General features: G+C 40.1%; 1 protein-coding gene and 1 non-coding gene across 2 annotated transcripts; one reads left to right on the plus strand and one right to left on the minus strand.

The window, feature by feature from the left end:
- The first annotated feature begins 8,211 nt into the window (after positions 1-8,211).
- Positions 8,212-8,346, plus strand: LOC139038315 (U4 spliceosomal RNA). The gene has a single exon (XR_011491309.1). It is a non-coding gene; the product is annotated as a U4 spliceosomal RNA (small nuclear RNA).
- Positions 8,347-17,531: 9,185 nt separating this feature from the next.
- Positions 17,532-23,608, minus strand: PLK2 (polo like kinase 2). The gene is made up of 14 exons (XM_020911877.2): positions 23,200-23,608; positions 22,479-22,586; positions 22,216-22,332; positions 21,888-22,017; positions 21,558-21,645; positions 21,010-21,105; positions 20,702-20,900; positions 20,419-20,566; positions 19,978-20,075; positions 19,541-19,670; positions 19,072-19,312; positions 18,830-18,959; positions 18,462-18,572; positions 17,532-18,327 (listed from the first exon to the last, which is right to left on the minus strand). Exons 1-14 carry the CDS (start codon positions 23,467-23,469, stop codon positions 18,136-18,138), a joined length of 2,058 nt encoding a protein of 685 aa, XP_020767536.1. The 5' UTR covers positions 23,470-23,608; the 3' UTR covers positions 17,532-18,135.
- Between the last annotated feature and the right edge of the window lie 711 nt (positions 23,609-24,319).

The raw sequence follows: 24,319 nt of genomic DNA on the forward strand, positions 1-24,319 counted from the left end.
TAAAAAACATACTCCATTTTGTAAAATAAAAACTGGCTATCTGAGAAATAGTCTAGAATGAAAGTGACAGTCAATTTCCCCAGCACAGATTTTATAAAATAAGTCTGAATGTAAAGTAATTTTCATTTATAAAATGTCTCATTTACAAAAACTGATGTCTCAATTAGGAAGAAGAGCAGTCAGGTTTCGGGGGATTTTTGTTTTTTTACTAAAAAAGACAAATATCAAGAGACCAGCCAGAAAAGAGAAAAGTCGCTGAGCACTAAATCTCCAATAGGTAGCCTAACTTTTGGTACTTGCCTAAGAGCCACTGGTCTATAAATAAGCCCAAGAATCTTGATAAGCTTGAGAATTTTAGAGAAATGATTCAGAAATGCTAATATGGGTGCTAAAGCCTCAAATCCATAAATGTCTTTTGTTAATAGTTTTAAAATTAATTGCCTTCTGAAAATAGCATTTTGCTTTTCAAATAAGTTGTACACAGAGAATGGCAAATCCCCACACTGAACATCATAGTGTGTTCAGAAATTTGAGAGAGTGGTGAGAAAATCTGAACAAAATGAATGACGTGTAAGGACAAGATATTTTGGGCTTTTAATCTTAGAGATGGTAAATACCCACTTTAGAACAAAAGGAACAGTCTGACTCCGCTAATCTTAAGCACACTTTTTTTTTTCTTCTTAATCGAAGGATAATTGCTTTCCAATATTGTGTCGGTTTCTGCCATACATTCACATGAATCAGCCATAGGCACACATATGTCCCCTCCCTGTTGAACCTCCCTCCCACCTCCCTCCCCATCCCAGCCTTCTAGGTTGTCACAGAGCCCCCATCTGAGCTCCCTGAGTCATCAGCAAATTCCCACTAGCTATCTGTTTTACGTGTGATAATGTATGTGTTTCCATACTGCTCTCTCCATTTGTCCCGCCCTCTCCTAAGGACACTTTTTAACCACTCTGTTAAAACCACCCACAAACAAGAGGCAGCTCTTCTTCATTCACGTCCTAAAAACTTCTCAAATCCCTTTAAATTTGTCAAACTGACGATCAGCTCTAATAAAATACAATCAGCGTAATACCCTATGGCTTGATATTTAAATGCTGAATTTGATTATTTAAGTGATGTGGATTTCTGAACCTCAGTGCTTAAAAGATGATTTAAATATTAAGACTTGATCATTTAGATGCATGGATTGCACCTCCAGTGATAATCCAGTGTGAGTCACTCATTCGCATCTGCTCTTTGTGACCCCATGGACTGTAGCCCTCCTCTACCCATGGAATTCTCCAGGCAAGAATACTGGAGTGGATTGCCATTTCCTTCTCCAGGGGATCTTCTGGACCCAGGGATCGACCCTGGGTTTCCAGCATTGCAGGCAGATTCTTCACCATCTGAGCCACCAAGTAGGAAATGACTACCTACTCCAATATTCTTGCCTGGAGAATTCCATGGACAGGAGAGCCTGGCGGCCCATAGTCCATGGAGTCACAAAGAGTTTGACATGATTGAGCAACTAACACACACACATGTAGTGGATTGCACCTAATACCCACAGAAAAAAATAAAATAATGTAAAACCTATGTCATGTTATCAAGAGTGTGCTGTTATTTTGACAATGATCTAATTTTTTTTGGTAGCTTTTAAATAATATTTCTTTAGTTGATATTTGTTCTAATGAATGTTATCTATTTTGGATACATTGCACAGTTTTTGATTTGGCAGTATTATGCCCATTAGTCAGTCTTCTTCGCTGTTTTCATGAACATCTTTAAATCTTATCAGATTCAATATAAGTAAAATTGGATTTCATCCTTTCTCCTCAAAACTGTAACTTTCAACAAGTAAATATCAGGAATTGTTTTATAGCTAATGACTTGATATCTTAAAATCCTAGAACCACCACTGTAGCAAAAGATGGAAAAAATATAAAATATACTGAGTTTTGACATTAGTAAATACCATGTGATGGCTTGAGTTGATTCAAATGAAGGGAAAAACAGATGTTGTACAAATTTATTTGTAGCAACCTGATTCTATGTGGTATTGTTTATGCAAAAGAGGTCAAGAAAACTCCTAACAACCCCCTCAGTTCAGCTTTCACATTGTGATCATGAATCAGTTATTGACTGTAAGATATTCAGTCATTTATGGATAGAACAAAATTTATATTAACATATTCATCATTATACTTTGAAATAAGTTTTGGCATTCACCACTCATGAATAAAAGAATGTTATGCAATGAAATCCTCTGAGGCAATTAGCATAACATAAGAGTTTATTTCTTCAACCAAAACCTTCCACTACTAAGGGCATTTGGAAATTGAACTTAATGCTTCAAAGTACCTATGTGAAAAGAAGATGAAATTTAATTTTTGAAGCTTGTTTTCTTTAATTTTATAGGTTTCCCCTAGAGATGACACAGCAGATACAATTCCCAAAATATAAAATAGCTCTCTGTTTTACTTATACTAGTAGAAATGTCTAGATTCTCATTCTGACTGCAACTCATCTTTTCTTTCTCCTGTGTATGTGAAAAATGGATCAGGAATCTAACCTAACTTCAATGTATGGTAATTTCCCGTTTCTTGTGATGCTAATTTAATGGAAATGCTTTATTTTAGGAATAAAACAGGGTCTTCAATGCTGTACTTACCATTTATCATTATTATTTATAGGACATTTTGCTCTTCAGAGTATTTTGATGAGGTTCACTAGTTATTCTCATTGTATCTCTTAGAATGTATGATTAACTCTCATTTGACACACAAAGAAAATCACAAATAGAGACATTAAAGCTACAGTTTACACTAAGCCAAAAATAGTCATTTCATTCCATCAGTGCAGTTAATCCAGTCATGGAGGAAAAAAATAGGAGCTCAATCAAGATATTTGGCACTATCTGGACAATAAAGAAAATCAAGAAAAAAAATAAACACACACATTTGTAGAGATGTCCTAAATGAAATTGTTACCCAACATGTAAATTTGTTCATAACTAGCTTCTACCCGCTCTACAAATTAACTTAGGGAGATAACATGAGAAGATGACATTTTTCCTCTTGAAGATATAAGTAATTCCCATTCTATGCATACCAAAATCTCCTATAAAGTTTTTTCTGTGCTTATTTAAGATTAGTTTGTCTTACTTTTTCATATTAAGAATTAGATTTTCTGAAACTTTGAATATTTTGGGAAAAAAGTGGTATCTGATATTTAGAGTCTTGACTCTGTTCTGGCCACTTTTGTAGATTATTTTAAAAGTCCTTGGAAGGTTCATATTCCTATAACATAGATTTTATGCCTAATTTACAGTGGATAAGATAGGAGGCAGAGAAGTCAAGGAAATTACCCAAAATCACAAAACCATTTTTAATAGAGCTAGAACTTGGACTCAGGTATGACCTTAGAGCCTGCATGCTTTGCCATTTCATCAATGGAGAGAGAAGAAATCCAAGGGCTCAACGTGGCATCCGTCACTACGATTTGTCCTCACTCTTAACTCCATAGACCCATAATTTGGTCCCAGGTAGAGGAGGCATGGTGAGTATAACCTGAAATCATTGTTTTCACTAAAATCTCACAAAACAAGAATACTTCAATACTCACAGGACAGAGTCCCACACAAAATGGGGGAAGAGTGGGCTTTTCTACCCCTTCTGCACACAATATCCCATGTGCTTCATGTCTCCAGCCACTGAAGTTCCCAGAATCTGTATTCTCATTTTGGCATCTGGACGGTATTAGCGTGTTCCTTACAATGGTACCTGGTAGCACTTGTGGGTGGTGCTGACTGGGTGGGCTTTGTGGAAGCCTATATGTTTCTTACAGGGGCTAGAAGATCAGAAGGAAAAAAATGGCCTGTAACTAGAGAAGAACCCAAAAAATGTCCGTGAGATAGCACCTGCACACACCCTAAATAAAGTGTTAGAAAAGTCAAAGGTTCTGTAATAACAGGGGGAGTGAGACCCCAGAAAACCTACATCATAACTGTTCATCTCATTCTATTTGCCACCTGCCAGTCCCTCCAAGTCTCTCAAGCCAAGAAAATGCAAACTGAATTTAATCCCTTGACAATGTCCTTTGTACACTAACTCTTCAATAAATAGTGTTTTAAATGTGTCTCATCCACTTTTGATGTCTTTGATTCTCACGTTTTCATTATACGTGGGCTCACTGTTCATTATCAGTACTATGTCACACTGTGATTAGCAAGACCTGAGTTTATCTCCTTAATACAGCATATAATTGTCTCTGACCAAAAAAGTAAGTTGACATTGTAATTACATTCAAAGTTAATACATAGGTTTAGGACATAATCCAAGGAAAACAGGTCAACACATAGTAGCCATGTAGGTGTCAGAACAGGGCTCGACAGGGCTATTACCCAAGCCTAATCATTGTTTTTTGTTTGTTTGCTTTATTTCATGCTTCTGACATTTATAAGGATCTATAGATAAGTAACATTTATTGTTGCTTTTCATGGCTGGGACCATTCCCAGCGATTTCTAATAGAAAGAGGAAAATCGGGTATGGGGGACATTCCTGGTGGTAAAGTGGTTTAGAATCCACCTTGGAATGCAGGGGACACAGGTTTAATCCCCGGTTGGAGCAATTAAGCCTGTGTGCTAAAACTAATGGGTCCACGTGCCACAACGAAAAATCCCTCATGACAGAACTAAGACCGGACACAGCCAAGTAAACAAATACATATTTAAAAAAGAAATAAAATACAAGTGTGGTCTAAAAGATTTTATATTCAAGGCCAAAATAGTAGGCAGATTGTGGCAGGACATTCTGAAGAGAATGATTATAGAATACATGCACACATGCATATGAGAGTCTGGTTACCATCATCCCTGATAATCTTCAGAGCATTGAAGGGCTACCCAAATCTGCAGATGCTCAAGTTTGTCATATAAAATGGCAATCTATGGTTGGTTGAATCCACAGAGGTGAAACCTGCAGATACAAAAGGCCAGCTGTATACCTCTCTTAGAAGAGAGACAGGCAGCTCAATGCTAGCAGTGTCAAGAATGGCATGCTGGCCTTCGTAGACAGTTGAAACAAAAAAGAGCAAAATAATTAAAAAAAAAAAGAGAGAGAGAGAGAGAGCCTTCTAAGTTTCCAGGAAATGTTAGGTTAAAACCTAAAGATCAGAAGTCCACTAACTGGTGTAGCTTCTCTGGAGGCTCAGCGGTAAAGAATCGCCTGCAATGCAGGAGACAAGAGTTCAGTCCCTGGGTCGGGAAGATCCCCTGGAGAAGGAAATGGCAGCCACTCAAGTATTCTTGCCTGGAAAGTCCCATGGATGGAGGAACCTGGCGGGCTACAGTCCACAGTGTTACCAAATAGTCAGACACAACTGAGTGACCAAGCAACAACAGCAGATGTGGCAGTCAGGATCTGGGATTCACGTTAGTTACACACTGGCTGTTCCAGGGCTTCCCTTGAACTTGGAGATGAAGAATGACCCAGCCACTAACAGAAGCATGAAATTTGGGCCACTCATAGCTGCACATGGAAGTCCTCACAGTATCCTCCCTAGACCCCTTCGTAGAAGAGCATCTGCCTATCATATCTTAGCTCATGGTACCCATGATGCATGCTTGCATGCTAAGTTGCTTCAGTTTCTTTGCGACTCTATGGACTGTGATCTGCCTGGCTCCTGTATCCATGGAATTCTCTAGGCAAGAATACTGGAGTCAGTTGCTCTGCCCTCTGCCAGGGTATCTTCCCAACCCAGGGATCGAACCCACATCTCTTAAATGTCCTGCATTGGCAGGTGGTTCTTTACTGCTAGCACCATCTGGGAAGCCTGATACCCATAATAACTGTTAGTAATAATACTTCATCTTGGCAGAGCACTTTGCGTCCTACTTTAGTACATTTTACACCTGCTATTCCTTGTGATTCTCACAACAGTTCTGATGTACTGTCAGATTGCATTAATATTAGTTTGGATTTGCAGATGAGAACAGACTCAGGGAAGGACTTATCCCAGGTCTAACAGCTTGGGAGTGGCGATGCCAGTGTTCCTGACGACAGGCCACTTCCCCTGCCACAGCCAAGTGCTGCCTCTCCAGTTCTGGCCAAGCTTCTGAAAAAAAGTGAGCTCCAAATCTGCTGGGAAGAGTCATCTCTAAGTTTTGCTTCTCCCAGCGGATTCAGGAGCAGTATGGTCTCTCTACAATGTTGGATGAAGTGAACAAAGAGATGAACTTTATTTGCGCTCTCTGTCTTCAGGTTCTATTTACCACTGACTCTGCAACAACGAACAAATTAACTTCTCTGACGATTGATTTCTCTGTCTTTAAAATGGCAAAGGTAATATTTGTCACCCACTGACATTTCTAGAATTAAGGAACCAATGGTTCTAAAATACATGAAAGAGATTATTTCGAAATGATGCTCTAGAAATAGAAATATGAATTTTGATTCAGTACATTTAAATGTGATTTTTAAACAGAAATTAAGGTTTTACCAAAGAGCCTTGTCATATTGAGTTCATCAAAATTTGTCTTATTAATATGATTACAATTTCTTTCTTATTCACATCAAGTGCCTCGGCAGTAAATGGACTTTCCAGTTTTACAGATTTTGCCATTTTATGGTCCACTGGTAAAGACCAACATTTCATTATCTTATACCCTCCACCTGAGACTTCATTACTCAGTTTGTTTCTTAGCTGTACATGAGCAATAACATGTTTTTAAAGCGCTTCCTCAGAAAAAAGTATAAGATGATGAATCAGGTTTTACTTCAACACTAAAAGTACCATTTTGCACCATAATCTAGCAATGACACAAGAGTGTTGCTGACCCTGGTGACCTGTCCCATTGCAGTGACAGCTTTCATTAGTCAGGATGGCGTGCCTCCCACTCAGGGAAACTAAAGGATGTGTAATATCACTGAGAAGAGCTGGGGTATGGCAACCAGACACATGAAGTCTTCCTAATGAATGATGCTAACAGCCCAGAGTCACTGGGGATAAAACTATTAAGCCAGAGAGACACCTATGGCTTGCAAATTTGATATGGTGTGTTTATTCTTGAGAAGCCATTTTTAGATAAGAAGTACAAACGTTTACACTGGATCAGGTTGTCTAAAGCACCTGAACTAACCAAAAGCTTTCCATAAAGGTGCTATTGGTTATCAAAGTTGGCCTTGAAATGATAATAGAATCATTTTTCTGAAAGATTCCATCACAAATCAGGATTTTCATGAATGATATCCTACAATATTGACTATTTCATAAGAACTAATTTTTTTTCTAAATGGGCTAGTATCACTTAGCTTTTCTATCTTGTTTTCAGGAAGACAATGAATTAATATACTGCAAAAAGCCTTCTAAAACATAAATACTTGTCTTTTAGAGACCTGTCTTTTAAACATCTAAGTGCTTCACTTAGTCCTAATAAACAGGGTCTACCCCTAAGAAAACGAAACCAAATAAAAAAAAACCAAAATGATTTATTTCTCAAAAGGTTTTGTTTTCTTAAACACAGGAAATCCTAGCTCAAAGTAAACTGCCTGTAATGCAGGAGACCTGGGTTCGATCCCTGGGTCAGAAAGAACCCCTGGAGGAGGGAATGGGAGCCCACTCCTATATTCTTGCCTGGAGAATTCCAAGGACAGAGGAGCCTGGTGGGCTGCAGTCTATGGGGTTACAAAGAGTTGAATACAATGGAGCAACTAACACTTTCACTAGCTCAACGTGCTCAGAAATGTTCATTTTCCTCAGGACATCTGCCTTCAATTTTTGGACACTTTGGTTAGGCTTGTGCATTTTGTGTTGTTTTGCTTTAATCTCTAAAGTGACCCATGCTTTTCCATTAGACTGTCAGGAGACTAGCCACTCACTCATCTCACACCCACTTAAAACAAGCACACAATGTCTGGAAAACAATCCACAGTAACTTCAACAGTGTCCATAGATTGGAATATGAGCAATCATTAAGATTCTGTCTACTTTATTGACCTAAAACTTCTTCAAATTGAGAAGAAACTTGTGCCTATAGACGCTTATTATGCTTTAATATCTGACTGGTACTGTGGCAATGACATTAGGTAAATAACATTAATATATCTAATATTTTTTCTGCAAACCTCATAGAGTTTCACTGGAAAAAAGTCATCATAATATGTAGAGAAATTAAGACCATGTCTGTGTAACTGAAATAAATGATACTTGAAAAAAATGTTACTTTGAGCTTTGCGGAGTGGCAGTATCATAGCCAATGAGGTTTATCCAAGGCGCAATTATTGCTAATTGAAAAAAATGTTACTTTGGCTGTTTTGGTGCTAAACTATTAAGAGTGGAGAACAAGGACTCAAGTCAACTTTCTTTACAGGAATTTGAAATATTGTGATGTGACCTGTAATATCTGTATTTTTCAAAACACAATTTTTTAGATTTTTCAATAAAATATTGATATAACCCAAAGACTTTTCTGAATGTTTCTTTTGACTGTTAATTCTTAAAATCTTTACATAATGAAATAAAAGTTTCATTTTTGTTGTTGTTATAACTCTCAATCTTAATTCCTATTTTTGTTCTTCTGCCTATTAAAGTAAAAGGAGAGCTTCAAGAAACTGTATTATGTCAGTCTTCTACCATGAATGCTAAGAGAAAAGCTAATTAGAAACCATGATGAAAAATTAAAATTGCTATGCAGTCCATTCAGTGTAGTACTTATGTCACTAAAGCAAACCAGCTATCATATGCCTGATATAAAGTGCATTCTTCGTTTTAATTCTTAGCCCATAAAATGTACCAATATAATTGCAATTCTAAATGTGTCACTAAATTGACAATGGTACTAAGTTCAACGTGAAATTCTTTTGATGTATCTAGGGACTCAGAAGAACATTATTTTACAACTTCCTTTCCTAGATAAATAATTATGACATCTTAATATGTTTAGTTGGTATCAACAGTTCAGCTAATATTGACCAAAGAAGCTGAGGTGTATATATTTAAACTCTTATTTCCATAAGAGCTTCACCACACTTCACAGAATAAATATTTTAAAATCGATGAGATCTATTACTCTCGAAGTACATTTCAAATTAATTCATTTTTCCAGACAAATTATTTTTCCAGTCATATCCACCTGAATTGAAGGAAATCACTTTTATCTGGAACAAGGACTCCATATTTCTATTGCAGTTGTTCTACTTTAAAGCCAGGATGATATCACATCACTGTTTAATACCACCCTATGCCTCCTAGTTGAAATGACAAGTAATTGATTATGAGTCTGTAAAAGATTAGTCATTAGAGAAACCATATCTTTTCCAAATATGTTTCGTTCCTTCTCATTTACCAGATAGTACCTGTGTCATTGACTGTCATTAATATTTTTTACCTTCATTGTCATAGTCATCTTAGTAAGCAGGTAAAGTTAAAAAGAAAAAGCATATGACATGTAGCAGGATTTATATAAATTTGTGCAAACTGGATTCGGTTTTTCTGCTGCTCTACTTAACGAGGCATAAAAATAAGGTCATAGACAGCAACAATATCGAAAAATCCTAACCTATCTTCCATTGGAAAAGGAATGGAAATTAAAGGTGCAGTAACATGAGAGTAGTGGGTTTCACATCATATAGTGGACATTGAAGGACCTTCTTCATTTGGATTAGAACTAAAAAATTATGTTTCTGGGAGCAGCGTGAGATTTATTCAATTAGGGTTTCTTGATAAAACAGAATTGAGTTTCTATATCCGTTCTGAACATATATCTCCTTTCCTTATCACACTATTAAAATAAGTCAATTAAATCTTGCCCTCTATAATGATCTCACAATTAAGTTTAATTAATAAATCTTGCCCTAATGCATTCAGAATGATAAGTCCAAATGCTTTGTTCGGTAGCTCCTTCACAGGAGGCGGCATCAGGAGGAAGATGCTTTATATCTTTCACAACTGTTGCTACCCAGTGTAAAGAATTACCAGCATGTTCTCTTCCAAAACCAAAACGTCTTTTGCAAATCATAGTGAACATAGACTAAAAATTTATTGTAAAGAAATAGAAATGGGCAAAAGTCAACTGTAGGGCTCTCCTTATTATCTAGGAATGGGATGTCTATACTGCAAAATTGACATAGTTACCCAGTCATCTGGTTGATATGTAGGCCATAAGTTCCTCCCTCCAGAGGGAAAATTTTCTTACTAAGTAATATTGTGTCTAAAACATCTGTGATATAGAGGTGGTGCTAAATTCTCCATTCACCTAAATACTGTCCTACTGCCATTAAGATCTGGGCTTCTATCCCAATCTATCTGACAGGTTCAAGATCTTTAAAAAGTAAATTTCAGTTACCACATATAGTTACTGCATACATTGGCAAACTACATTCCAAAGAACATTGCTTTTGTTCTTAAAAGTTAATCCAAAAAAAAAAAGAGAGAGAGAGAGAGTGTACCAGGGGAAAACAATTTGAAGAAACCTTCGTACTCTATTTCCTCTGCAGATTCACAATGCAGGATATAGCACATTCAAGTTCTTGATAAGTTCTGATTTAAAGAAATGTTTACATTTATTTGATCTCTATTTCCAAAAATAATTTCCCAGGGAAAACATTTTTCAAAGAATCTTCATGATATTGAAAGAAAATGGTATTCCTTAGAACAGAGTAGAGGAATTTTTTTTTTTTTTTTTTTTGGAAAATTGTTGAGAAAGGACTATAAGAAGAAAAAGCAACAAAGGAGGACTTAACAGTATGGGAAATGGTTTATGTGATGACTTCAATCTTGTTGGTTATCAGAAATTAAATTGCTCTCACTTTGAGGGCCGGAGAAGGCAATGGCACCCCACTCCAGTCCTCTTGCCTGGAAAATCCCATGGACGGAGGAGCCTGGTAGGCTGCAGTCCATGGGGTCGCTAAGAGTCAGACAGGACTGAGCGACTTCACTTTCACTTTTCACTTTCATGCACTGGAGAAGGAAATGGCAACCCACTCCAGTGCTCTTGCCTGGAGAATCCCAGGGACGGGGGAGCCTGGTGGGCTGCCGTCTATGGGGTCACACAGAATCGGACACGACTGAAGCGACTTAGCAGCAGCAGCAGCAGCCCTTTGAGGGCATCCTTGATTCTTAGGAGCATGAAGCAATTAATCATTGAAAAGCTCTAATAATATTTAATTAGGCACAAGATATACTCTTTGCTGAAGTGTATATCACATATTGTGCATACCCTTATTTGTGCGTGTGCTCAGTACTATCCGCTCTTTGTGACCCTGTGGATTGTAGCCATAGGGTACAGGCTCCTCTGTCCATGAGATTTTCCAGGCAAGAACACTGGAGTGGGTTGCATGGTCTCTTCCAGGGAAATCTTCCCAACCCAGCAATCAAACCCATGTCTCCTCATCTCCTGCATCAGTAGGTCGATCTTCACCTCTGAGCCACCCTGGGAAGCCCTACTCTTATTTACGCTTCAGTAAATGATGTCAATATAAAACAAAGGAAATATTCACAAAGACGATAGTGAAAGGGGAGAAAATTTCCTTTGCTTTCTAGTTTTTTTGAATGAAAAGAAATGGATTTTGTTGTAGATCAAAAATGGTCAAATATCAACAATATCATATTCCTCAAGCTAATAGAGTCTAATATTATTATTACTCTGTTTTATAGAAGAGGAAAACAAGAATCAAGCAGTGTCACGTTCCTTACACTCATCAAGTCATTGACCAGTTTTGTTAAGCTTGGTATAGCTGATTAAAATTCCAAACTATTCCTATTATATCATATATGTTTATAATTTGCTCAATTTTGATTTTGTTTTAATACAAATGTTTCTTATTTGAGAAACTGACTTTTTGCCACAAGTTTTGTATCATAAACAAAAAATATAACTTAGATTTTTTTTTTGAGGTTAACTGTAATTTCTTACACACTAGGACTTGGAAAACATATTAACTTTCATATTTACATTCAACTCAATTTGGTTTCACTGCCATTTATGAATGCATTTATAGTCCATTTACAAAAATATTTTTTAATTCAGTTTAAAATTTTTTACTGCATGTTCAACATGATTCCAAATTTAAAGGTCATTCTGCTGCCATTGATTCCAAAATGGTACCAAAGACAGGCAGTGCTGATTTTATCTCGTGTAGGTCTGCTGCCAGTTTCTTGCAGTACTAACTAATTTGCTACAGGCCTAAAAAAGAGAATTTGTTCTAACTTGCATGGTTGGGTTAAAATATCTCATCAGTCAGTATTTCAGAGTCGAGATATTGCAGTAAATGTATTATTTTCACCTTAACTTGGTAATGAAGTTATTGTACCTCAATCATTAAAATCAATTTTGCTTTACATATAATTGTATTATAAAGCTAATTCCAGGGGCAAGATCTATTATATTCAATTGAATTCCAAACATTGATGAACCGTGATATTAAATTCCAACATTGCATATGGGAGTTTAACTTTTTAGTTTGAATTCACTAATATAATTAAATTGTGGCAATTCAAACAAAGATACTTTCCATTACTAAAGTTAATAAGGCAAAAAGAAGTGCTAGAAGAAATCACAAATCTAAGCATTTATAGGTTGGAATCTCTTGCAAGTCAAGGAAAAACAAAATGGAATCTGTGGGTTTCTGTTTCTAAAAGAGTTTATTCCAAGACTTGAAAATATATACTGACTATCATGCATGGAATTGCTGTAAGATACCAACATTGATTTATCTACATACCTTATGAAAATGTATCTTACTCAGTTTTAGTCACATCTGCTAGACTAACATCTCTGAAGTTGAAAAAAAAAAGTTTGATGCTTCAAATTACAGAGGTCTAAAGCAAGAATGACTCCAGTTTTAAGGTTCCTCACTCCATCTTGTTCCTCCTATAATCTACATACCTATCTACATATTATCTACATACCTTATGAAAATGTATCTTACTCAGTTTTAGTCACATCTGTCAGACTAACATCTCTGTAGTGGAAAAGAAAAAGTTTGATGCTTCAAATTACAGAGGTCTAAAGCAAGAATGACTCCAGTTTTAAGGTTTCTCACTCCATCTTGTTCCTCCTCTAATCTTGCCCTGCCTAGTAAATAGAGCTTAGAACTAGTGAACTAGAAGTGAACATCTAGCCTAGTGAACTAGAAGTGAACATCCTTCTGCCTAGTGAACCAGAGCACTTAAGCACTCTTGTTACTTTGGGATTTAAGAGGAAGAGAGGATGGGGGTGGGGGGTGGGGCACGGGCTACCAAACTAATGGAAGAGAAAAGTTAGGAAAGAAGGAAGGTATTTTCCTGTTAGAGCTCAGATCCATCCCTGCCCTTTTCTTGCTTCATTCTGCTACAGAAGAATGACTCCTGCAGGTATATTCCCCAGGATTCTTTCTCCTGACATCCAATTTACTTGGTCACTGGTAGACTGCAAGGCAAAAGGAAGAAAGAATCCAGAATATTTTACCCCCTTTCTAAACCAGATGTTTACAGGGATTATTTCAAGCTGTATCTACATTAGCTTCATGATTTCAAATTCCTGGTAGACTCTGATCACCATAATTCTGCCAGGGACCCCACCTCCGCACCTGCCCAGTTCTGAAGTATTCTGGATCTCTCCAGCCGAAGGTGTGGCAATGGCTTCCTGCTGCTGCCACACTCTTGTTTGCCTAACCACCTCCCATTTCATTTCTGAACTCTTCCATTATCTGTACAACCAGTAGCCTCCAATAAACAATCCCTTCTCTCTGAAAGTCTAAAATGAATTTTGTATCCATAACTGGACCATGACTGTTACAGAAAGGAAGGTCGGAAGGGACAGAACGAGTCAGTTATTTTCTTTTCTAGGTAACTATGGTTACTGTCATGATGGGTATAGAAGGAGACAGGGGGAACAGAAAAAGAAAAGGAGCAAGTGTTTATTGAGCACTGTTGGTGTGTAAGTGTTCTATCATCATTTAACTTTTGCATGTGAGGAAACTGAAACACAGAGAGGTTAGGTGTTTACCAAGATCACATTGCTAAGACAAGGTTGAACAAGAATTTGAACTTAGAACCGATTCCAAACTTTCTCCAAATATACACTTAAAGTGTACTTACTGGAGTACACTTCCTCCCTAGAAAGCATTAAGGTTATATTCAATAGCAGTTCTTGATGGGGGAGGAGTGTTGCTGGTTTTTTTTTTTTTTTTTAACTACATTTTTACTGCTTTTGTAAAGTATAAGTGTCAAATAACTCAGAATCTGAGTTACTGCCATGGTCATACCACACTTACCTGAAGTTCACTATTACTTGGCACAAAAACTAAAGTTTTACATCTTTCATGATTGCCTTATATCTCAGCCTATAGATTGCCAGGATTTAGGGTGGCTAACTGACAAACACTCTTGAGGACTGAAGGGGTTCATCATGTCCATCTGTTTTGGAATCCAGGGTCCTTGATTTTGAGGAGAATTTATTGGGGAATTTTTTATCCTCCTTCCTTCACTGCAAAGGTTTATCAACACTGTTACATTTTACATAGATGTTCTCAGTATTTTAAAAAAAAAAAAATGCTGCTGGATAGAAAGGATGACAAAGACTCATTTTTGTGTGCTCTCATCCAAAGCCTGTTTACTCCCAACTTTTGCTCATTCTTGAGGTATAGATGTGTATATCCAACTGCTTTCTGGATCATTTTGAACATCCTCATACAAGGTTGATTTAGCATGTCCTAAACTCACTGGATTTCCCTAAATAACAGGCTCTTCCTTCTAGATTCCTGATGTATTTCAGTTAATGACCCCAGAGTACACTGCCTACCTGCCACTGAATGCCCCAGCCAGTCATCCTAAAGACCCACATTCTTCCTCAAGCTCCACATTCTATAAAGTGCCAAATCCTATCGAAATCAACTTTCTAAGTCCCTCCCAAATCTACTGTCATTTATTCATCCAATATTGGGTTGCCATATGCCACAGTATGGGGGATACTAAAATGAACTAGATGAGTCAAAGGACATACTGTCTGACTCTTTATATGCTCCTTTCCATAACGTCCTTTCTCACCTGGATCAGAACAGTAATATCTTTATTGTTTGGGTCATATTTCTCTTCTTTCCCACCCATCTTGCTTATGCCCCTAGAGTGAATTTTATTAAACTGAAATACTAAATCACTTGGGCTTCCCTGGTGGTGCCAATGGTAAATAACCCAGCTGTCAACACAGAGACATAAGAGATGGGTTTGATCCCTGGGTCAGGAAGACCTCCTGGAGGAGAGCATGGCAACTCACTCCAGTACTCTTGCCTGGAGAATCCCATGGACAGAGGAGCCTGGCAGGTTACAGTCCAAAAGGTTTCACAGAGTTGGACATGACTGAAGCGACTTAGACATGCATGCACTAGGTCCCTCGCTTCCTTAAAGTCTTAGAGTAACTACACACAGCTTTTGATGCAGCCTAAATGCCTTGTGATGGCACCTGGGGTACATCAGGTCTGTTTCTTCCAGCCTTTATCTATGATACTTAGCCATTTCTCCTATGAACTCTTTCACTCTTGGACATCTATACATGTTAACCCCACTGCTTATAATACCCTTCCCCATATTATACCTTTATATAACCCTCATTCATCTTTCAAAACCCAATAAAAAAGAATTTCCTTCTCTGAAATTTATTCTCATACAAGGCCACCCTACGCCTATGGCTGATGCCCCATGATTCCTGTTCTTGGTTCCCACGACACCCAGTGCATACTTTTATCATAATATCACAGCACTTATCAGACTGCCAGGTAAATGCACTGTCTCCTCCACTCTGCTGTGACTTCCTCGAGGGCAGGGCGAGGCTTGGGCTCACTCGGCATCTCCAATGCCAGGCCGAGGATTTGCAAACAGTCGATCCTCAGTAGCAGAGTGGTAAAGACCCCACCCGCCAGTGCAGGAGATGAGAGAGATGTGGGTTCGATCCCTGGTCAGCAAGATCCCCCTGGAGTAGGAAATGACAACTCACTCCAGTATTCTTGCCTGGAAAAGTCCAAGGACAGAGGAGCCTGGCAGGTTACATTTCGTGGGGTCGCGAAGAGTCAGACATGGCTGAGTCACTGAACATGCACAGATGCTCAGTACAAACAAGAATGGATAAGTACACAATTTTGAAATGGTGAAGTAATACACAATCTAACTATAAAATTCAAAACGAAAGTACATTTTTTACTGTTTGAAACTATTTTTTTATATCTCTGCTCACAGATAATAATAGATTCTACTTTTCCACACCCAGTTATTAGTGTAATTATCCAGTTTTCTTTAGCTATTACTATTTTCTTCAGCTATCACCATGTAACAAAGACTGAAGTTGTACACCTGGTCAGCGAACCCCAGTCAGCAGGAGTTAATCTAGTAACTGCGAAATATCCACAAACAGTTCTCTAGATTTGACGTTTATCAATGAAGCATGTAAGGTGCAGTTTGTAATAATTTTAGAAAAATTTCAGAAAATTACAACCATCATCTCTGCCCTACTGTGTAAAGGAGCCCTGTGCAAAGAGAGCTTAATACATGAGAGAGTGCTGCTTTTCTCAGGATAGTATCTTCCTTATAGTAGGATTACAAGTGAACAAAAAAAGTATTTACACTTTATACAGGTCACTGTAAGTTCAGAGTAAACAGGACGAGCAGCTTCGTACACCTGTCAAAGAAGAGATCCCACTGAAAAAGAAAATCATCTCAGATTTACCTCTTGGATAATTTGATAGTTTAAAGATGGGCTTAAAACCATAGCTCAGTACTCATACCCTTCTTCACCTCCATGCACCAGAAGGAAAATAAAATGACTTCTTTACAAAGTACTTTTCACTTCTGGCGGCAATGGAAGTGTTTAGGATGGTTTGAACTGAGCTATACATTTAGGTGGTGCAAGTATTAAAGAGTTTTGCCCATAGTAAGATAAAGTTCTGGCACTTCCTGGTGGCCCAGTGGTTAAGAATACGCCTTGCAATGCAAGGGACACAGATTTGATCCCTGATTGGGGAACTAAGATCCCACGTGCCACACAGAAACTAAACCTGTATGCCCCAACTATTGAGCTCATGCCACAGCTAAAGAGTCCGTGTGCCACGATGAAATATCCCTCATGACACAAGGATCCTGCATGCTGCAGCTAAGACCAGACACAGCCATACAAATATTTTTTTTTTAAAAAGACACTTCCTTCACCTATTGACCCTTAATAACAGAGGTCTGTTTATACAAGATTACTCTAGCCTTCAACCCCAAGCTAAACAAGTCCTGGGGAAATACTCGAGAGAAATTGCTTTTGCATCGCAGGAGGCCTTGATTTTGGTTGTGATCTAAGAGCGATAGTTTTGTTATACTCTTCTCTTCTCAAGCCAGACCTACTCAGAGAGTATATGACTTCACTTCAGGTATTAAATAAAGATTCCTAGAAACTATTATTGGAATAATTAAAGTTCTAACTTTCTAGCCTGTTTCTACACTCAATGTCACACCAAAGGGTGCCAAGAATCCATGATTCTTGGCTGTGCTGGTGATGCAGTGCTGATGTCATACCAAAGACAGGAGACCACTGTTTCTGCTTTTTCATATTCTTTATTGCCAACAGTTTAAAATGGTCAACATAAAAAAAAAATTGATAATAAATACTGCTCTTTGGGCTGTAATAAATAAAAAGTTTATTAACAAGGAATGCACTTTTCCAGCCACAAGTGTCTTCAAAAATTAACAAAACAAAAAAAATATATATATGGCCATAGTTCACAGTTAAGCAGCCAAAAGCTGCTCCAATTATAGCCTTTAAACAACATGGGAGCGTCCTCCCTTTCCCTCCCCTTCAGGAAGTATATTCACAGCTCCAAGTCCTCTGTCCAAAGCACTCTCCACAGAGAGAAGTTAAGAGTCAATGCACCTTTCTGCAAAATTGTCTGAAAAGCCTTTAGAAACAGGTACGTCAAGGAAAACTGCATTCGGGTTCATTCTCAGCGTGTCCGTCCAAAGTTCAGGACTGTGTACCTCAGCCTGGTCCGGCTTCCATCAGGTCCAGTGGGCCACAGAGGAATTGTTTTCGTACCACCACCTGTCCATCTTCTTCAACGTGCTGTAGATCATTCTATTGACTTCCATGTAGATCTCACAGTGGAAAAGAGGAGTCCCATAGGGTCCATTCAAGAAATCTCTTAGTTACACCTCTGTAAGAGCATGTTCAGAGCATATTCCATTCGATTTTTTAATTCTAACGAACAGCCAGACATCAGCAGAGTTGTCAGCCTAAAAGTTGTAGATATCCTGTCCTCATTGATGTAGGTGAGAAGGTATTCTTCATTTTGACTACAGATGATTATTTTTGTATGATCATGGTAGAAATTCACCTTTAAAAAGTAGACATAGATATTAGGCATCTCCAAATAGTCAAAATAAGAAGAGTTTTCTCAATAATTGAACTGGCTATGTAAAAATCATTTCTTAGGACCTAAACATGTGCTTTCTTAAAGGGTTCATTTACCTGAAAGGTGCCATCATTGAAGAGCATCATTAAGGCCTTATCAGATTTTAGCCACTGGAGGAGGTAGAGCCGAGGTCTGCGAACATCAGTAACACTAGGCAGATCTCCACCCTGAGAGAGATTGGGAGAGTTAGTGCCTCGGAGACTTCACAATGTGTGCACTCAGTTGTTCTAAGCAAATGCCTCTCAACCTTAGGCAAGGGCCAGAATGGCCTGGAGGTTCCTGCCCCACCACCCAGAGACCCTGAGGCATAGCCTGAGGATGGAACACGAGATGCTGTACTTCTAAAAGCACTGAGACTATAGAGATGCTACTGCTCCGCGGACCACGCTTCAAACATCACTTCCTGAAAGCGAGGGTAACTTACATCCATGAGGTTCTCCTCCATGTAATGGGAGAAGTACTTCAGCACCGTCACTTGACTAATGAATTGTTCGGGGGCATCTGTGGCCGGGAAAACAGAGCATTGGCCAAGCTCTGCATAATAGTGAACTGTTCTAAAGAACAGGGAGAGAAGAAAAAGAAACAGGAAAAGTCAGTCACTGTTCTCAGATTTCTTTAGGGCAAAAGTGAAGAAATGACAGGGCTTCCTTAACTGAACACACTTACTTTTTGTCTGGAAGGAGGCTCATGTGAGCACCGTTGTTGAAAAGAACTCCTACGGTGTGGTCTGAGAGCTGGTACCCAAAGCCGTATTTGTTAGAGTAGTCGACCCATTTGGTGACCCACTGAAAGGACGTGCTCAGCTGCTCTTTGGGGATGCAGTCCGCTTCTGGCATGTTTTCTAGACATCCTCGAAGGACTCTTGCCACCGTGTCTGCCACACTGCCCATGGTACTGTCCTCAAGGCCTAAAAAGTCAGAGGAAGTTATACAATAATTAACAACAAGACCTCAGGCAATGGCAGGTGCTAGGTCTCCCTCCACTAATTCTAAGGATGGAGAACTCAAAATTGCTCCAATCCTCTACATTGCTTCTTCTATGTTAAATCAGGCCAAAAACCAAGCTGACTTCAGCTGCTTAGTGTTGAACACTGGCATTTAGAGTGTCACTATTTAAAATGTGATTGACAACTTACATTCACTGCTACTGCTGCAGCTGCCAAGAGTTCCTCTGACTATCATCCGAATAGCATCTCCAATCTGCTGCTTGTTTTCCACTGCGGGTGTTCCAGATCTGGCAACTGTAGTGGTAGGTGGCTGGAGTTCCTAGAAGAGAGAAGAGCCAGATGACAGTCAAGCATTTAAAATTCATCTCAAGTTGAGAATTCTAGTTTAAGATGAGATTATAGCAATGACTAGGAAAGCTTATCAAAAAGCAATGGACACAAGCCAAGTAAAAGATATTTCTGTTAACTCAACTGCATGCATTGTTAAACTAAAAGATAAAATCTTTCCTTTTAAAGGGTCCGGGGGAAAAAACTTTTAAGTAAATATATCATGGTCCAAGTGATAATTAACAAAGAATGGAAATGATATAAAGTGTTTATAACTACTTTATTCTTCTCTAGCATACCTCATCTGTCCTGTGTTTGCTGGGTTGCTGAGTTATCGAAGTCTTTTTCAAATCGTGCCTAAGCTTGTAAATTTCTTCATCTTCTTTAGATACTTTATCTGTAAATCAAGAAAAAGGATTATGAGCATTATTCTATCCAAACAAGATAGAAACAGAGCAAGCCATATTTCCTCCTTTTGCGTTAATAACCAGCTTAAGAGCATTCAAGGCAAAACCAACAGTTTTATCTTTGCCATCAGCTGCAATTATCCAAGAAGCACATTTAAATGCATCTGAAACAAAACTATCAACTACAGTTTGCAGTTTAGATTTATTATGCTACCAAAAGTTTAACAGTTTACTAACATACTGGCCAAATTATGTTAACATGAAAGCCTCTTTCAACTAACTTATCAACTTTATATATATAATATTGGATACAGAAAAAGTCTTATAACTTACTATGTGTGTCAATATATCTTGCTTTGTCTTTTTTGCCACCAAAAAGAGCAGCAGCTGCCTTCTTAAAGAAATTCTTAGCTGGGCTTGACAAGTGGAAATCTGGAACTGTGTGACAACAGCTAGAAGAGAGTCTATCCGGAGTGAAGCCCTGTGAAGCATAAAAAAAGTCTTTCAGTAACCTGCTGGGAAATTAGGATCAAGAGCATGTAATAAAAAGATGCAAAAACAAAAAACAAAAAAAACAAAAAACAAAAAAAACAAAAAACAAAAAAACCGCACCAACCTGCAAAAAGAAATCATGTCGAATGATGTCATCCAAACTGGGACGATCTTCTGGATTTTTGGACAACATGCTAGCTATTAAGTGCTTAGCAGGAGCCAGCAATGAAGAGGGCATTGTATACCTTGCTTCTCTTATACATCTGTAAGTTTCTTTCAGATTTGTAGTTTCAAATGGAGGTCTTCCTAGTAACATTGTATACCTGTACACAAGAAAACACCTCTTTAAGGAACCATCATAAAACAATTCTTTTCCAGTGCTAAAATCTACACCCAAGTTTGATTTTTTATTATTTTGGTGCATTTACTTACATTACACAGCCTAAGGCCCAAATGTCTGATTCACAGCCGTGTCCCTGTTTGTTGAGGACTTCAGGAGAAAGATAATTTGGGGTACCACATATCGTCCTGGAAGAACAAAATACAAAGATTTCACTAGGGACTCGCCTCTTGTTTAAACTTAGTTCTCTGGGTAAGCTATGCTAAATTTCTATTTGGAAACATCTGACTTATTATTTTTGGCATATGAACAATTGACATTTCACCAAGTGACCTGGTAAATTTTTTTTAATGCATGTACAATTGTTTTTGGCCACATGATGAAGTGCTTAAAGCCAACTGAGACCAGGTACAACAGGACATTTTTATACGTTTCAGGCAAATATAAGATTTGTTTCATAATCAACTTATGGGCAGAAGATACTCTGCCTAGGCCACAGTGGCACTGTTTCCTTCAGTTAACATTGTAGCAGTTTACACATTTTAATATCAACTAACCTTTGAAACATTAATTGGAAGATATAAACGGCATGTTTGATCTCCACAAAACCCTAGTTAAGATGTATCCTTCTGACTCTTACCTTCTCCTGTGTTCCAAGGGTTCCAGCCTGGCTGCCAAACCAAAGTCCCCAACTTTTAGTTCCATGGCTTCATTAATAAAAAAGTTCCCTGGATGACCAAAAAAAAAAAAAAGAGAGAGAGTCTGAATTCTCTTGAAAAAATATTCTAACCAAGTACACACACATCCATCCACTGGAGAGGCAGGAGGCCAGCTGCTCAATAGGACAGCCATCATTCAGAAGCAACACTGCATTGGCTAGATTCCAACTAAGAACATTAACTATGTAAGGAAAGGGAGAGGGCACACACCTCTCTGACACAAAAGTCAGGGTTTGGGGTGAAAGGCTCACCTAGTTTGAGATCTCTATGCAAGATTTCTTGTTCGTGAAGGTACTTTAGTCCAGACACAATCTGCCTGAGGTAATATCGGACTTCTGGCTCTGTCAACACCTTCCTTGCTTTCAAGATGTGAGCCATGGACTGGGAGGAGGAGAAGGAAAAAAGAGAATCTGTCAAACAAAGTTGCCAAAATCAGTAGTTTCCTTATGCAGGATGAGCGATGAAAGGTAATACTACCATATTATAATTATGTCCACAATCAGATTCCCAGATAAAGTGCAATTTGAATGCCAAGTCAGTATGCGGGAAGAAGACGCACTCTGATGAGTGAAGACTTACCCTTCTACTGCAATATTCCAAAAGAATGTAAATGTTTTCTTTGTCCTCGAAGTAGTGGTAAAACTGCACGACGTGCTTATGATGGAGAATTCTGTGAAGCTCTATTTCTTTGTCAATCTAAAAGGAAAAGCAAGATCAGTCTTATTAGTAGCCTCCTTCACCTCTGCAAAGCCAGCTGCTTACACATGCAGAAGACATGTTCCTAACAGGGAAGGGCCATCTCTGCACACAAAGAAAATATTTTACTCAACAGTCATACACACCTTTTCCCTTTGATGAGGTTTGGCTACTCTGCTGTGAGGAATAATTTTTGCAGCGTAGACTTTGTTGTTTGTCAAATCTGTCATCTCGTAGCATTTTGCAAAGCCACCCTGAAAGGAAACAAAGCCGAGAGGGAATTGAGTATGGCAGGAACATGGACGGCAGATTTTTTTAAATTAAATAAATGAGAAAGAAAAACAAAAATATGAGGAGAAAGGGCAGACAGAGGGACGTGGTCTACTTTTTCTAAAAGCTCCTTCACGAAAGGAAATCACTCCTAACAACAGTTAAGTTAAAACGGTGCCCCTTCTCCTTTTACAAAGAGGAGCTTTACGGAGCGGGGCTGGGGGTCGGGGAGATGAAATAGGGTCTGAAGAGACCTGTCCTCTGGGGTGGGGGTGGAGGGGTATCTGGAGCGCTAGGTCTGGTATAGCAAACCCTCGCTTCTGGCCTCAAGATCAATGTCTTTGGGCTCGTGGAGGAGGCAGACAGAGCCGCCGTCAAGGATGGAGAACGCGACCCCCGCGCTGTCAGCGCACAAAAGCCAGAGGAGGGCAGGTGAGCAGCCCGCGCCGCGCCGAGATCCAGCCACTAAGACCTCGAGAAGCGGCGGGGGAGCGGGGACTCCGGGTCCAGCCCGGCCCGGGGGGGTGGGGGTGTGGGGGAAACGCCCGGGCAGACCTCCCCCTCCCGCCTGGCAGCCGGGCGCCCGCCGCTCGTCACCTTTCCCAGCACTTTGCCGCGGCAGTAGCGCTTCCCCGTTGTGGGGTCGACGATAATCCGCGAGATCTCGGCCCCCGAGTGCGAGTGGTGGTGATGATGGTGCGGGGCCGCCGGCTGCACCTGCGCCGGGGGCTGCGGCGCCTGCGGCTCCTCGGGGGGCGGCTGCGGCCGCTTCTTCTTCGAGTCCCCGCCGCAAGCCTTGCCCAGCGCCTGCTCGCACATCTTGGTGCTGGCGGCCGGCTGGTAGGTGATAGTCCGTAAGAGCTCCATGGTCGCCTCGTCGCCTGACACTGCCGGCTACCACCTCCGAGGCGCAGACACACGACCGAGCCGGCCTCTGCCCTCGAGCTCCCCCTCGCCGCCGCTGCCACCCTCCCGCTCCCGACGCCTCAGTCCACTTGTGCGAGTGCGAACGCCCAGCGAAGTCTTATATATGGGCTGAGAGGGGGCGGAGAATCGAAACAGAACGCAACGTCACGGGTGACGCCCCGCCCACCGGCCTCCAGAGTGCGCGGGGCCAGGCGAGAGGTCGCTAAGGGCCGCTGGGTTTCAGATCGCGAGCGGGTTGAGGAAAGCGGGCGGCCTGGGCACGGGGGAGCGTTCCCCGCGATGAGGAGGCGGACACAGGCGTCCGGCCGTCCTCGTGACCAGCACCCCATTCTTGGAATGTTCCGAACTTCTAGGTTTGAAGTAGAAACCCGGGGGCCGACGCCTCGGCCCCGCCCCGTGGCCCGCGGCGCTGCGGTCATCGCAGGTTCCCTCCCTCGCAAAGCCCTTGCTGACCGCCCCGCAACCTGACGCCTCCGAAGTCATGGGGTGACTGTGGCCAGAGTCCACTGCACAGGCACGTGAGGCTTCCCCCGGGCCACCTGGGAGTCCGGGCGGCCGCAGACCCCGCGCTTTTACCCTACCAGTTCCTGTCTAGAGGGTTCCTCCGGGGAGGCTGTGCCCCTGAAAGGCAGGGGATTCCCGGAGCAGAGTCTTCTGAGCTCCCCGCTGCTTCTGCTCAGAAAGACTTCAACTCAGGCCGGTAGGCTGACCATGGCCAAGCCCCACTTAGTGCCCATCACCCTAGATCAAGCCTTTATCCGAAGTCAGACTCTTAACCTTGGAGAGGGAG

This window comes from Odocoileus virginianus, chromosome 14 (genome assembly GCF_023699985.2).
Source record: "Odocoileus virginianus isolate 20LAN1187 ecotype Illinois chromosome 14, Ovbor_1.2, whole genome shotgun sequence".
In the NCBI taxonomy this organism is placed as follows: domain Eukaryota; kingdom Metazoa; phylum Chordata; class Mammalia; order Artiodactyla; family Cervidae; genus Odocoileus; species Odocoileus virginianus.